Source organism: Motacilla alba, chromosome 14 (assembly GCF_015832195.1).
Source record: "Motacilla alba alba isolate MOTALB_02 chromosome 14, Motacilla_alba_V1.0_pri, whole genome shotgun sequence".
Taxonomy (NCBI): domain Eukaryota; kingdom Metazoa; phylum Chordata; class Aves; order Passeriformes; family Motacillidae; genus Motacilla; species Motacilla alba.
The window spans coordinates 16,542,936-16,559,190 of record NC_052029.1 but is presented as its reverse complement, the minus strand read 5'-3'; the positions used below and the strand labels follow the sequence as shown (position 1 = coordinate 16,559,190).

At 36.8% G+C, this 16,255-nt stretch overlaps 1 protein-coding gene across 4 annotated transcripts in view; it reads right to left on the bottom strand.

The window, feature by feature from the left end:
- Positions 1–578: 578 nt before the first annotated feature.
- Positions 579–16,255, bottom strand: part of KCTD5 (potassium channel tetramerization domain containing 5) — a 32,295-nt gene continuing 16,618 nt past the window's right edge. For 2 of the 4 annotated variants that reach the window (XM_038151020.1, XM_038151022.1), the window contains 3 exons: positions 13,768–13,893; positions 11,219–11,277; positions 579–6,706 (listed from right to left, as the gene is read on the bottom strand). In XM_038151020.1, the coding sequence (XP_038006948.1) occupies positions 11,233–11,277; positions 13,768–13,893 (171 nt within the window). In that variant the 3' untranslated portion in view covers positions 579–6,706; positions 11,219–11,232. The remainder of the gene's footprint in view (positions 6,707–11,218; positions 11,278–13,767; positions 13,894–16,255) is intronic. The other 2 variants (XM_038151021.1, XM_038151023.1) reach the window with 1 other exon arrangement.

Genomic DNA, 16,255 nt, shown 5'->3' with positions numbered 1-16,255 from the left:
TTGTAGAGGACACAGCTGTCAAATTTCCTGATAATTTCAACAACCTGTACTTTGTACTAAAATAATTTACTTCCTTCAGCCATTTCTATCCTTGAAACTTATTATATGTTTGCCTTATTACAAAGCATCAATTTCCATTAGCTCAGTTTTTCAAAGAAAGGAACCACTTATACTAAAAAGCAAAGTAGTGGATTCTAGAATCTTTGATGTTAGGCAGGGTGGTTTTTGACTTGTGCAAAAGAAAAGGTAAGCAAAGTGATTACTTAAAACTTTTTCATGTGATTATATATCCATAAAAGAACAACTATTTCCTCCTACAATAATCAGCACATCACACCAACTGCAAAGGAAAATATTTTCCCAACTGATATATATCTGACTAGACCTAACTTTTTCGTGACAAACTCTGGGGCAGCAGTAAGGGATATTTCTCCTTTACAAAGGAGAAAGCATTAATGCTTTGCACAAATAAGCAACTACATTTTACATCTGAAGTGCTAAACTAGGAATTATCACAGGATATGACACTATTAATATCAATTACTGTTTTTAGAAAATACACATGTAAGACATCACACTTTAAAAGGGAAAAACCAGGTTTATTCCATGCAGTTTACAATACACTAGTGTTATGAAAAGGAAGTTAAAAAAATACCCATACACATTTCATTTGTTTGTTTTGAAAGTGATGGTTAACTGTAACCATCTTCAAATTATCTGGGAAGCCCTAGCAGATATTTTTCCAGGGAAATTTCCCGGAATTCAGTTTCTTGTCTGTGTCTGTGCTATGAGTTTTGGTTAATGCAAATGCATTAAAACCAAATCATAACTCAAATTTTGCTGCAGTAAGAACACTTCAGATATAATGCATTGGCACAACATAAAGAGTTATTGCTAATCCACTATCCAGGAAATAACACGTTGCAAGTATGGCCACTTGGGTATAAGCACAAACAGCTGATGCCCAACTAATTTTGAGACCAGTGATTTGGAGGAAAAGCTTAAAAAAAAAGAACATTCGTTGAATTGGGTAGATAATCCTAAAGAGTGCATAGGAAGTTGATTTCTCATAGCTAAGTTGAGGTAAGGATAAGGGCAGAAGCAGGTGGAAAAAGCTGCCATTTGATACTCCTTCTGTTTGGTGATCTTGTTTCAGTTCCTGTAGAGAGGTTGGTAACATTCCTTTTACGAGTGCCTAGGCACTTTCTTCATTCTAGCAAGTACACATGAGCCACGTTAATGTGAGTAAAGTTGTGCATAAGCTTTGGGAAATATTCAAAAGTAGCAAGAATAATGTACATAATAAATACATTTACTCTTACTCTTCACCCATTTCAGATGACGAGGCCTCAAAATCACAACAGGTCTTAGGTCAAAATTTAGGCTCAGCTTTCTAAGGCAAGGAGAGCACTGTCACAGAACCTCTTCTCCTTCCACTCACCCCCAAAGTAGCAAAATAACTTTAAAAAACGTTTCTCTCATTGTAGTACTTATTAAGACACAACATGCTGAAGAGAACCCTCTGATGCCTCCAGAAAGCTATACTGGCAGCAGTATCTACTCACTGAACTTCTGAGAAGTTTATGCCTTGGCAGACATCACTAAACTAAAGGTCAACTAAGTTGCAAAGAAATATCCTGTGACAATTTCCTGGGGCAGAATCTTCCTCAAAGCTTCTCTATTGCCAGTGCTGTTCCTAACAGTTGACAGATTTCAGCCAAGGTAATAAGGAAGTGGAGGGTAGGTGTACTGCCTTCTCTAGTGTGCCCTTATCCAATCTGGATACTAAAAATCCAAGCCATATAGGAACACTTACATCTGCAATTGGTTCAGACATTTGTAAAAATTGTTTTAAAGTCCATGAACTGAAAGGAAAACGGACTAGTTGTTTTTTAGATATCGTATGTCTCTGGAACATCAAATTAGCCCTGGAAAGCATTTTAGCCCTTAGCATTTCTGCTCTGAAAATGGAAAGAGTTCCTTCTGACAGTCATTTAGGCAAACTGGACAATAAGATCTATTTAGCCCTTTAGAGCCTCTGTTCATTAAGAAGCCTTTAAAGACAGCTCCTGATTTTTGTGAAATAAATAAAAAACTTGCATGACACTGAGTTCAAAGAGGCTTCCACTTTTTTTTTTTTAACTGAATATTCATACCATTTAAACAATCAATAATTCTACACAAAGGCCCATGTAAGATCCCAAGATTGTCCTCAAAACTGGAGACAGCTGCAGTCTAAATTACAAAAAAGTAACAGGCATCATTCTTGGGCTTAAGTATTTCAAAACTGTTGTGTTAGAAAAGACACTTCTCCAATGACCACTCAGGTTTTAAACCTACTCTCTTAAGATAACAGACATTGTTAAAGGCATAACAAAATTTCATCTCTTTTCAAAAGCCCCACAGTTCAAGGGCTGATTGAAAAAGTTAATTTGAAAAACGTGAAACTTTTGATGTAGTGAGAGAGAGAACAAAAATGGGAGAATGGCACTTTCTGATTTTATCACATCTCAAGCTTTCATTTGACTTCCATCTTCCTCAAAAAGCCCAGGACAACTTCACTCTTCTCCCAGTACTTCCCAAGGAATACATTCCAGTATACCTGAGTAATTGTAATCTAGATTCTATTTAATTCCACTGAACCAGATACTGTTGCATTTTTGCACTCCAAGTTCATTTTTGTAATGTTAATAAAAATTTGTAACTAATGTGTGTTAATTTGCTGGTGGGAGCTCTCTACAGCTTAAACAGAGACTGACAACTCTCAACAACTTCAACAGACATTCACAGAATAGTGTTCTGTTATGAGAAGCACTTTTCTGGTAACACTATCACCCTACTCAGCAGACTTGTTCCCTTGGTTGCATGCCTGCAACCAAGTCATCTTTTGTTTAATCTGCCAGTTTTAATTTTTCTCCTGAAAAAAAAACCAAAAATACCCCCCTCTCAGAAAAACAGGAGATTGATTCAATTTTTGAATCTGCAGGAAACAGTCCTGTTTCTAATCAATCATAACTGTGCATTCACACTGCTAGAAATGGAGCTACACAGCTAGTGTCTAAAGAAAATCTCAAATCAAAAAAGTCAGATGGATTCACTGAGCTTCATTTTTTAAGAAATATCTTCTCCTAATGCTACAATGCAGGATGAAAGGAACTTTTATCATTACAAGAGACCTGAGTTTGTAAAAAACACAGTATGTTTTCCAACTTTTATGAGTATATGATTGTAACAATGGAAACTTCAGTAAAGATTCAAAAAAAGCTTCTAAATTCAATCAAGTCTTTAACACACAATTAAATTACTTTGGGATTAAAAACATGCAATTAACTGTAATCCATGGAAATCCCACAGTAAGTAGGACAAAATCCCAGGTAACCTTTGGGCTGGGAGCTGCTGAGTCAAAGTATACGTTTGGATAGTTATTATGGACCATGTGACATTCATGTCTTTGAGGCCTCAGAATTACTTGTTCATTGCAGACAAATTCTGATTCACTTGCCGCTTGAAGAAGTCAAAAGCATGTAATGTAAAAATGCCATCTCCAACAAAGGAAAAAATAGCCTCTGAGAAAACCTAAAGCCAACAATATGCTGTCTCCTAACTCAAAGCAAGAAATTGCTATAGCGAAGTTGAACTTCCGTTTTTAAACAAATTTTGCATGAAGTTTGTCATGTAAATGTCTTTAAGGAATTTCATCTCTCTCCCTTCCTGTTTTATTCCTTCTGCTAGGATCTTTTCAAGCTCAGAATGTGAAGTTCTAACCTGGGATACTGTTCTGATTTAACAATAGAGGAGCTATGTATGTTCAGAGTTAAGTTCAAGTGGTTTGCAGTACAGCTTTGCAGTTCCAGCCTGATAGTGAACCCCTCAGCTCTGCACAGTCACAGGCAATTCTCAGGTAGGTACTCTCCAAACGGCAGAAAAAGAACAAAGGAATCCAGTTTTAACTGTACAGGTACATTACTTCCTCCTTGCAAGAGCTTAACAGATGAAGCAATGTTCGCTAAGCCTGGTCACGGAGATTGGACTCTAATGCAATTACCTTGTTACTGTCACTAACTTTATTTGAAACTGCAACAGTCAAACAAAAAGAAAGAAAACTTATTTAGGGATAAATTCTTAATGCCTTGAAAAAAGCTGAAGAGAGCACTTCCATCTATCTGAAAGCCTTGCATGATCACAAAAATATTAAAGCAATAATGACAACAGCAAGAACAGGAAAGTAGTTAGTTCAGGTGACCTCAAACAACAGTGTATTTAAAATAATTTACAAGGTACCTGCCTACTGAAGTTCTCTCTTTTCTTTCCTTCTTAAAATCTTTGTGAGATATTGGAAACAAAGGGCAAAAAATTATTAAACACTCATTTCCCTAAAATTAGCTATGGCAGGGATACAATGTAAACTAAACTGCAAGTAATCTCAGCATAGAAGCAGGTTTTAAAACTGAAAATATTCCAGGGGGGAAAACCTCCCATACTTAGAAAAAAACACTCTTTTACATACTCTAAATTTGTTCAGTTTGCTCAGTTCGTTACTTATGCTTTGCTGATGTCATTCAGGAAAATTTCACTTTATTAAATAGTCTGTCCTTTTTGTGTTTAATAAGAGAGGCAACAGAAATGCTGATTCAGAAGGATCACTGTAAAACTGGTATTTTAGGCATTAAAATCCACTTAGATCAATGCTGAATTACTCTGTAGAGCACGTGAAGAAAACAACAAGTAACATGGTCAGCTGCAATTGGCTGCAATGAGCCGGGGAGCTCAGAGATTTTGGTGGAGTCATACTGCTTAAAAACACAGTGACTACTGCAGCAGAAGAAATGTTTTAATATGCAGTTAACACAGACAATTGTTATGCTTATTTTCAGATACACAAGATAATCTGTCACTATTTAGGGGACATCTCTGTGCTCAATTTAAGCTGATAAAATATGGGTACCTAAAAAAGTATAAAAGTATAAACATTTCCCTCTACACAATTACAGTTTTAGTAAATTAAATTCAGTTTTAACTTCTTAAAAAAAGACAAAAATTGTATGTGTTGTGGAGGGGCCAGCAGCTTCCCGTGCAGACCACATCCAAGTCACAAAATGCATTACAAATCCTTTCAAGCATTAGGCACATGGACAAAACATTTAGCCCATTGCTTAACCTGTTTAGTAGAAATGTTTCTTACAAATGGTTTTGCCAAACTTCTATCAATGTCTAAGTCCTTTAAAAAATAAAATAATAATCAAAAAAAAGTAGACCCTGGGTGTTTGAAAATCAGTATACAGTATATGCATAATTTCAGAAATTACTAAGAATGAAAACTGTAATGTCTTTAGAATTCAAAACCATCTTGTAGCTTTTTGAAGCTCCCTTCCACTGGTTCCATGAGTCAATGAAGCAAGTTTTATACTGTCCATTTCATTAAGTGTTTTAAAGATGTGCTAAAGATTTTGCTTAAAACATAGTGTGTGTCTTGTGTATTAGCCTTTACCAAGGACAAACTAACAAAGCTGCACCACATTCTGTTCAAACACTGTTCTTAACTGCATAGCTGAAACTGTATAGAAAGAGAAAGGTTGATTACAGGGATCCTGAATATCCAAAGTAATCAGGTTTTTCAATTGGATGAGTTTATGTTCACACTAAGGTTGATTTTAATCCGAGTCATAGAGACAGGGACCTAGGACTAGCCAGCTGTATTTCTGTAAAACCTTCAGCTCTAGAAAAATCTCTACCCTAATCCACAGTTCAATGCTTATAGGCATTTTGTAGAAGCAGAAACACACATATGAGTACAAACATCTCCAAAGAAACAGAATGTTCAGTTGGTCATTTTAAGTGAATTTTGATTCTACTTTCAGGCATGTGACCAGGACTGGAGCGTAACTTTTACAGGAGACTGTTTTAACAGAGGGAACATCAAGAATAACTCAGAGGAAGGCCATTTTCTCTGAGTTTAGGCTTCCCTTTGAGTATTAAAATAAGCTATTCATCCAGTCAATATATACACCCTTCAGAGAAACCTTTTCTCTGTTGTGTAACTTTTACACATGCTAGTTTCAGTTGATCTCCTAGGCTGTTATTACATAATAGATTATGTCGCAGAACCATAAGGAATGTGCAGTATAATACAGTCAACTGGGGCTGACACTGATTCTGAAACAACGTATGCCCAAATACTTGTGTTTCTGGGCTGTAACATTTGTGTGTGTGTGTGTGCGTGTAAGTGTGTGTGTGTGTGTGTGTGTGTGTGTGTGTGTGTGTGTGTAGCACCAATTACATTGTCCTTTTAAGGTTTACAATGATTAGTAGGAAAAGGTCTCCAAACTGATCAACATTGGGTCATCCAGCACCAGACATTAAGTGCTACATGTCTCCGAGGAAAATATGAGTGCATGGTCATTTCTTTTCAAATGACCAGTGTCAATAAGTCAACAAGAAAGCACAACCATGCACTACAACCAAAACTTAACACATACTCCCACACCATCTATTCCCATAATGTAATCTTGCAATGCTTCCAGAAGTTGACACCAGCTTATAGGCAAATATGGTTGAACCCAGATCAACAGAAAATTGTCTAAATCAGATTTTTTCTTTTGCAGCCAAGCCTCTTCAGTGTGACAATTCACTGCATCTTCGAATGTAAGAAAAAAATTGTCACCGTTCAATACTGTCTTCACATCCTGGAACCTCGTTCTTGCAAAATCTGAAATAGACCAATAAAAATTCTATAAATGAAAATTAGCTCAATGTCATTCCTAAAGCATGGAGATCAAAGAGCAACATAATGACTACTTTAAATAATGGGTAATGGGCCAGGGACCTGGTTCGAGGAAATTCCTGGGATCTGTGCTTTAAAGCTGAAAAAAGACAGAATGATATGTACAATATCTACAATCAAATACCATTAAAACAGGTGTGAAACACTGCTAGGAATTGAGTATTATTAAAATAAATCATTAATACATTAATAAGACTTAAGAGTTGGCAATTGCAAAAAGTAAGCCATTGCACCTCAACCTAGTTCAGAAGATCCTGAGGTCCTATGTGGTACATTAACCTGGGTACTTTACTAGGAACTGAATTTAATTTTAATTTTTCCTGTTCCTGAAAATGTCCTTCACTTTCTGAAGTTTCAGATGCAAACCGTGTTCCATAAATTAGTACTGAAAACATGAACTAGCAAATCAAAATGTGCAGAAATGTCACACTGGGTGCGTTGATGCAAGAAGTTTTTAAAGGCCAAGTACAACCTGGCAAGATTTAAATCAACAACATCCATTTTACTTCCAGTTTTACTATTTTTTGTCCTTTTCTGTTTCAGTTCATTTTGCCTCCTCCAGAGAGGAAAGGATCCAAGTCTTAGGACTGACTGTTCAAGCAACTGTATTTTAATGTTGCTGTTCTAAACTGAATCACAACCAGCAATAATGAGGTGAACTGTTGGGCTGCATAGTACTCTAGAACTGTGTCAGCAGGCTGTAGAACCAATCATGACAAAAGGCAAACAATGCATTAAGCAAAGCTTCAAACATACTATTCATAAGTACTTAAGAATGTTAATCTGTAAGTAAAAGTCTTATGATACTTCATTTTCTTTTGATTCTTGATAATTTTCTTAGTATTGGGAAGGGCTCTTTATTTCCGAAGCTGAAAGAAAGCAAAGGCACAATCCCTGGACAATGGCAGAGCTGCCCTCAAGATGGATTTTCCTTCTATTATGATCTTTGTATTGCCTGATGTTACAACAAACACTCAGTAGCACATTCCAGCCCACAGAATCTGCCAGCACACACAAACACTTCAGTCTGTGCTTGTAGGGTAAAGGCTGGCAGTTGATTCAACAACAGTTTCGAGTGTGGTTTTAAATTTTGAAATCTGAGATATTTGGTTTCCTCTTAATATTGTTAAAATGGCCATTATGTCTTTCACAGTGACTGAAGTCAAGCAAGGTCTCACCTGTTTTGCCCAACCCCATGGGATTTTTTAAAGGCTGGAGTTCATGAAACATCCATTACCATTCATGTAGCTCAGGGACAGTTCAGAGGCAGTGTGGTGTTAGTTCAGAAAATTAAAAATCTACTTTATCAATTGCTCACTGTACTCCCTCCTACACCTGGATCTAGTTTTGTGCATACAAAGTTCTTTTTCATTTCAAATTCAGCATTATTGTTTTGAAGTTACGAAGCCAGATGTCACCACAACTACTTTGAAAAATTTCCAAAATACAGAAAGACATTTTCCACTGGTCATATCATGCTTTAAGGTACATTTTAGAAGCAAACACCTCTTATTTCATGAAGGTAATTCATGAATGTTACACATGACGATGCGTACTACGCAAAGACCATTCATATGAAACTGTAGGAAAGAGGTAAGTGAATTCTGTGGGGAAGAACCAGGCTCTGTAAATTACTCAGCAACTGCTTGTGTAATACATGCCAAAGGGACTAGATAAACTTACAGAAGATAGTGCCACCGATACATACTCATGGTATTACAGTGTCATTGTAGCTTCCATAAAATGACCTGGATGAAGGCTTGAAGACAAAATTCACAGACTGAGTTTTACTGGAAGGTGGGGAAATATATCAGCAGCAGATATCATAAATGCTTCATACTTAACTTCTTCCCCAAGTATTTGCTGTCGGTCAGAGCAGAGAACAAAGTGGTGGAGTAGGCGCCCACAATAGAGGATAACAGTCTGACGCAGCAAATGGAGTCAGTAAGTGAAACCATATCCAACAGAGACAAAAACATGGCTGAAACAAATACCTGTGCAACTAGAAAATAATACTGTATCTATTCATTTTGTTAATATTTCTGATTTAATATGAAGTATTTGAGTTTATTCATTCCTGGAAGAGTACTTGCAAGATTAATAGCCTTAGAACTATTTTCTGTAGCATCAGGAACACATGCAGCAAGACAAAGCTCAGCCAGATCTGGACACTGAACTTTGTGCAATTTACTGAACCAGTAATCCCAACATAAAGCAAATATTCTATTCCATCAGGCAATATTTTAACACACTTTTCTTGATGCTTCTTCTGTAACCTTCACCTATACTGAAAGGGAAAGCATAGAATCACAAGAGTGGGTTTGGTCAGAAGGGATCCTAAAGATCAGCTCATTCAAACCCCTGCCATGGGCAAGGACACCTTCCACCAACCACTGTCCCAGGTTGCTCCAAGCCCTGTCCAACATGGCCGTGGACACTTCCAGTGATGGAGCAACCACAGCTTCTCTGGACAACCTGTGCCAGGTGTCTCATCACCTTAATGGTAAAGAATATGCTCATCATTATATCCAATCTTTCAGTTTAAAAACCTCACCCCTTGTCCTGTCACCATGAGCCCTGGTAAAAAAGCCTTTTTTCATCTTTCTCATAAGGCTTTTTAAGCATTGGAAATGCAGTAACATTGGCCCTGGGGCTCTCTTCTCCAGGCCTAACAATCTCAACTGTCTCAGCCTGTCTTCACAGGAGAGGTGTTCTAGCCTGCAGACCATTTTTGTGTCTCTCCTCTGGACCCACTCTCACAGGTCTTGTACTGGGAATCCCAGAGCCGGATGCAGCATTCCAGGTGGGATTTAATTAGAACAGAGCTGAGGGGGAGAATCACTTCCCTCGACCTGCTGGCCATGCATCTTTTGTTGCAGTCCTGGATAACTGGCTTTCTAGTCTTCAAGTATTGCTGGCTCAAATTCAGGTTTTCACCCACCAGTATCCCCAAGTCTTCTGCAATGCTGCAGTAAATCCATCTATCACCCAGTCTGTACTGATACTGGGGATTGTACCAACTCTAGTACAGATCTGCTGTATAGAGGATTTTCCTTATTTTCATTTTTCTGTTTTATTTTCCCTACACGTGCACCAGATCCAAAGCTGGCTTAAAAATTCTAAACAATGCTGAATGAACTCTCATATTACAGGGTGTGATTGTTTCTTAGGCAACAGAATAAGAAAACTATTTCTTCCCACTCAAAATAAGGCTGCTGCTGCTGCTAGAAATGTGTTTTTAAGGACTGTTTGCCTCTCAGGCAGCTTAAGAATATTGCATTCAATTTCATCAAAGTGCCAGTTTACTTTGTTTCAATAAAGCTTCAGATTTGATCGATTCCTTTCAGCTGTTCCTGAAGACCTGGCAAAAGCAGTAGCTTCTGTAAGCATCATTTCAGAAAATAATGTAGGTTCTTTTTCAGCCATGTGCAGTGACTTCATAGAATCACAGCATATCCTGAGCTGGAAGGGACCCACAAGAATCATTAAGTGATGATCCTGGCCTTGCACAGAACAACCTCAAAAATCACACCATGTGTCTGACAGCATTGTCCAAACTTCAGAGATAAGTGTTAAGGCTGCTTTACAGCTAAAAAGTTCAGGTTATAGGTGAGAAGCCAAAGTTTAATCTCATGCAATGGTAAATATCTTCAATTTATACAGGTTCAAGTGACCACCCACACCTTACTGAACATTCAATGATATGTTATCTTCTAGAAACTAGAGAGTGGAATAAATACGAGTAGTACTTAAAGACACATTAGGAAAAGTGCCTAAGTTGTTTTTTCAGATGCAGTTTTTTTGTGCTCTTCCACTTGTGACTTTTAATGTAACTTGATCTTCAATCAGATGCCAAACTACAGTGGAAAGGATCCCTCCCGAGAGTTGTTTCCTGTGATAAATACAACTGCAGCACCAAGATCACACTATTTACTTATATTTGCCACCTCTTTACTAAAAAAATCCTTAGTTGCAAAATTATCAGTTAAGACCACCTTTGGACTATGCTGCACTTCAATCAAGTTTGTTAAATTATTGCCAAATCAGACATTTACTGAAAATGTATACAGTAAGTTTGTATCAAATGTCTCTACATGTAAAAAAACCTATCTGACAGAAAAGATGGTGCACATTAAATAAGAAAGAAATGAATAAATGAAAAGCAATTCTGGCCCTAGAATCTACATGAAGAACTTTTCTTCTCAGCAAAACTTTAAAGGTACTCCTCACAATACAGTTTATAAAAGGAACACTAATTATTCTGTCAAAGAAGCAATATCCAGAACACAAATTCTACCTTTGCCAACCATGCCACAACTATAACCACAAACACACACACATACCACCAGGACTAGCTGAAGGACAGCATTAGTGGGGATGGGAATTGGATGGGGCAGAAAAGAATCTGGTTAAAATCCTAGGGCAGCTAGTGCTCACCATGACATTTACACTTAATCTGAGTCATTCATATCGTAATCCGTTTCTTCATCCTCACTCTGAGTGTCATGCAGCATGCAGCACGTATAGAAGAAGGAAGGGAAAAGAAGAGATTGCAAGTGAGTCAGAGCTGCAAAAAAGTACATTCCACTTACACCTGAAGCATGTGGCAATGACATTTATTTACTTTTACCTGGGACCTCCACTCTTTGTACAAAAAAGTATGACAGCTGACCATTTCAAGAAGGAATGTAACAGATTTCATGACAATTTCCTCTTCCAAATACCCTGAAGTCAGCAGATAGAAGCCAACAGTCAGGTCCATAAAGTGGTTTGAAAGAGAATACTGCTTGTGGGAATACAGGTTACCTTCTGGTTGAGCCACGGCTACCAGTAAAAGCCAGTGGAACCATTTAAGATGTATTTCCTTCGTTTAGGTGTAGAAGGTTACACAGAAGTCATCTACTAACTTATTATGCTGCTAACTAAAAAAAGAAAACACAAGAAAAAAGTCCCTAAGAAGGAATGAAGGTGAAGCATAATTAGATGGCTATCAGAAGATATTTTCTCCCAGTCTGAAAATCCAGGACTATTAACTAAAACTGAAGCGCTTGTCAGTAAAAAAATACATATTGGCAGTTTGTTGTTTTTTTGTTGTTTTTTTTCTCTAACTCAATCTGCTGTAAAAGTAATAGGAGGAGTTTCTTGTAAGTCAGTCCCAGTACATGAACATATTATTCTGTATATAAAAGTGGACACCAGAATTTCAATCATATGAACTTCATGAAGACCAACCCAGACACTACCGAGGCTAGAGGATAATGCTTGCTAAGAGGGAACTATGGAGACAACATCTCCCAAAGTCAAAACTCCTGAACACAGCTGTCAGAAACCTCTCAAGAAAAAAATAATCTTTTTCCCCACTCACAACATATACCTATATACAAAAATATGATCTTTTAGAAACTTAATATATAATAGAATTTTTCTTCAGGTATTGCCTATTAATTACTAGGAACAGCTTAACTCTTCCAGGACAAAAGGAGGGAACCTCCAACCAAAATTAACAGTAATTCCTCTTCATCGCAGTGGTCAAATGATGCTCTGCTCTGTTCTCTGAAACAATGACCAAGCAACTCTAATGAAGACGTCTAAGACAGTCTCTCTCAGTGCTTCTCCATTTACACAGTCCTAATGCAGTCTCAATTAGCTTTTGGTTTTTGTCTTTAACACTTTTTTTTGACCCGTATTTTCTATTACATTAAGGATGCAACGTAATTCTGACAACTTCTAAAATTACCTGAAGATGCACGACCATTCCTTATGAAGATCTTTATTAGGCTCTATAATTCCACATTTTATTTCAGGTAGGTATCTCAGCCCTAAATTATTACCACACACCTTTAACATGTCAATTTTCAAAGTCTTCCTCAAGCATCCTAGCAAAAGCAGACTCTAACTAGGATTTTGAAAGAGTAAGACATGGCTTACCCGGTTTCACTGTTTCCCCCTAACTAGATTAATCCTTTACAGCTCTTTGGAAGTTTTATCTCAACAGGGATGAACATAAATTACTCATTTCACTACGAATCCAACATACAGCTTAAAGTATTTCTATAGTTCAAATTATAAAATTATTCCATATGTGTAGCTGCATAAGCATGCTACAAAGCATAGAAAGTAATGACGCTTAATCTATTTGAGGCCTCAGTATCAAGACTCAGACCCATTCTTAGCATTATTTCAAAATCAATTTCTTTGAAGGTGATTTTTGAAAAAGCAAGCTTCAATGATTTACCAATTGTTTTCCATCTACATAAGGGAAATCAAAAGCTTTTAAGACAAGTACACGTGCATCCAGTTTGTCTGTAGTCATCTCCTCATACAAAGCAGCAATACAAGGATAAAAGCTGTTCACCATTCATGACACTGAATATATTTACTTTACAGAACTGCTCTGCCTTATGGTTAGTCAGCTGTGATTTTACATTTTCCTTTGAACAAATTCTGAAATACAACTGAGTAAAATGCTAAGATGCTGTGCCCATTACAATCTCTTTGTAAAGCTGGTTACAGAAATTAAACTTGGTAGAGCCCTAAAAACATTAACAAGTACCCTCATTTTATAACATGTTGCACATGACTGTTTTACGGAGATAGCATTTTTTAAGTTCCATTCTCAACAGTAAGATTTCTTCAGCAGAAGTCAAGCAAGAAAAACAGTTTTTAACTGAACCAGTGTTATACATTGAATAATAAACAAAACCTAGTTTATCAGCTGTAAGGAGCAAGTATTTGCCAATACCTGAAAAAAAAAAAAGGTACTGAAAAAGTAGAGAGTATTGTATTTAAATAATTCAGGCATGCGTAACAAATGCATGCTGATTGTACCATTTACAGTCCCTCACACAATGGACAGGGATTCATTATTAGTTCTGAACAAGGGGGAAAAAAGGACAATGAAATAACAGTCTAGAACAGAGGTATCATGACTTGTGAAGCCCACCCAATTCAACACCATTTCTTTAGTCCAATGCCTAGTAACTCACCTTTGCTTTTTCACTGGGCTCACTGGTTGTGCCGTAAGGAGTGTTATGCAATTCCTTTGAGACAACACACAGAAATTCAGCCTGATCTTCATTGCCATAGTTATAGGAAGAACCAATACTGACCAGCTGAAAGATGAAATTTAAAAAAAAAAGTCAATTGTATTTCCACATAAAACAAATTTCATAGTCTCACGATTAGTACAAACATTCCTCACTCTTCAGACTATAGGCTGTGCCTGAAGCATGATTCTCCACTTCAATGCAAATACGTTTTGATGCTGACAAATGCATTGACAATACACACTCTGATGATAAGATGCACATAGTTTTTTTTTTAAACAGTTACAGAATTAATGATTCACTGTGAAAGGAAAGACTGTGGAGGCAGGCCAGTGAAGAAGTAGCCTGTTCCCTGTTTCTGTTATTTACTAGAAACCTTCCTATCCTCCAAAGTTAATTTTTAAAGTTTATATGTGGTTATCTTAATGTGGCATGATTTAATATGTAAATGGCTGCATGCAGGAACCTCTTTAGCCTGAAGGGATACCCATCACTACTTACAAAATAATGGTATTTCTATTAAAACATATTTTGAATGAACAAACACAATATTTGCATCTGATTGGAAAACAACAAGACACGGTATGGTGGGACATCAAGATTAACATCTGAAATTCATACGTACTGCTACAAGGAAGTTAATTAAGGAAGTGCTACAAGCAGAAGCCATGTATAATGAAATGTGACATATTTACAAGCTTCTAGAGTCTCTACATTGAATGATAAATGACAATTTACTGAGAAAGAGGAATATACTCAACATCACCACTACTTCTTATGCAGCATGTTTATCAAATGGCAGAAATTGTCTTACCTTACACACAATACACTTACCTAATATGCTAGAAGCTTTACATGCTTGCCTGCCTTTCCAAGCCAGACTCAATTCAGATGTAGCTGGTTCATTTATTTTAAAGATTTATTTCAAAAGCACAACAAGATAATGTGTGATCTACAAGATAATGTCAGATCTACTGACACAGATCAAAGTCCTAAAAATAAAACTGTTGCACAGATACACTGTGTCAATTTGTCATTACCCAAACTATTTAATATTTAATCTATCTACCAAATCACCACACATATACAATAAGACTGCCCTATTCCCCAATTTCTACTGTACCATTTAAGTGCTCTAGAAATGGACACATAGAAAAGGCCTAACTTATTTTTCTAGAGTAACGGCACTTAACACACTGTAGTTATCTCTGTAAAGACAAATAGTGTACTACCATTAGTCTAGCAGAACACCAAAGAGAGTAAAAGATTTGTTAAAGTTTGAAAGATGAAGGCAAGATGAAATCCTGATCCAGAGTTTGCATTTAAGGGATAAAATTATTCCCCCAACAAAAATTGAAGTTAGACCAAGGTTAAAAGCAGCTTGTGTATAGCGCTGTCAGAAGAAAACAAAGCCTCATTGTACTTTCTAAGGAGAGAAGAGAGATGTTCAGATGTTCCTGCACGGCAGTAAGACAGCCAAGCAAGCACTTCCACAGATGGACAGAGCCAATGTCTACAAAGAGCAGCAGGCAGTGTGTCTACATAACGAATCAACTTGATGTCAGGCCTAGGCATTGTCAAAATTTTTTGAAGCCTGATGATATTACAGCATACAAGGCTCAGCCTTCCACGAGCAGCACTGCCCATCAAAATTCATCACTCTCAAATTACATACTTTAACTACACTGAATGTGATCACCAGAAACCTTCCCTGCCTCCTCCTCTTCTAATACCACTCTAGTTCCGCAAAATATATGCATAAACAGTAATGAACACAGGCTGATCAAAAATCATTGTTAAAGACATTTTTTCAACCAAAACTGTGTAATGAAGTTACACACACCCAGGTTTTCTAGAAGCACCGGTGCATATAAAGACATCATTTACCTTGAGATGTTACATCTCAGCTAATCTTTCACAATGAATACTCTGCAGTCTGCACCATAACGTATTTGTGCAACACAGAATCATGAAACCCACAGAGTAACTAGTTTCTTAGCTGCACAAGATGGACTAAGAAAGTCTACTGAAAAGCTGGAAAATCAACTCAAATTTACTTTGTATAGTAAGATGATTTGCTGACTGTCTTTCCTATCAACAAATAATACGCACAGATTTTCAGAAAATAATAGCAATTAAGTTGCTTTAAACCCAATAAAGCGGTACAAAGTTTACACTATACATTATATAGCAATTATAAACTATTTTGTACAAATACAGAAACTGCTTAAATTATTAAGGTAAAAGGTAGGACATTAAAGAACATTTTTAACCCATTTAAAGGCTAGAAAACATCCAGAAATTGTGCATACATATTTAAATAAAGCCACTCAAAATTCACCTTCTCTGAAGTTTCACTGAAGAATTCAAGCATACAACTTAACAGTTGACTCTTCTTGGAAAATGGCAATGACTCATTATCAGGTAA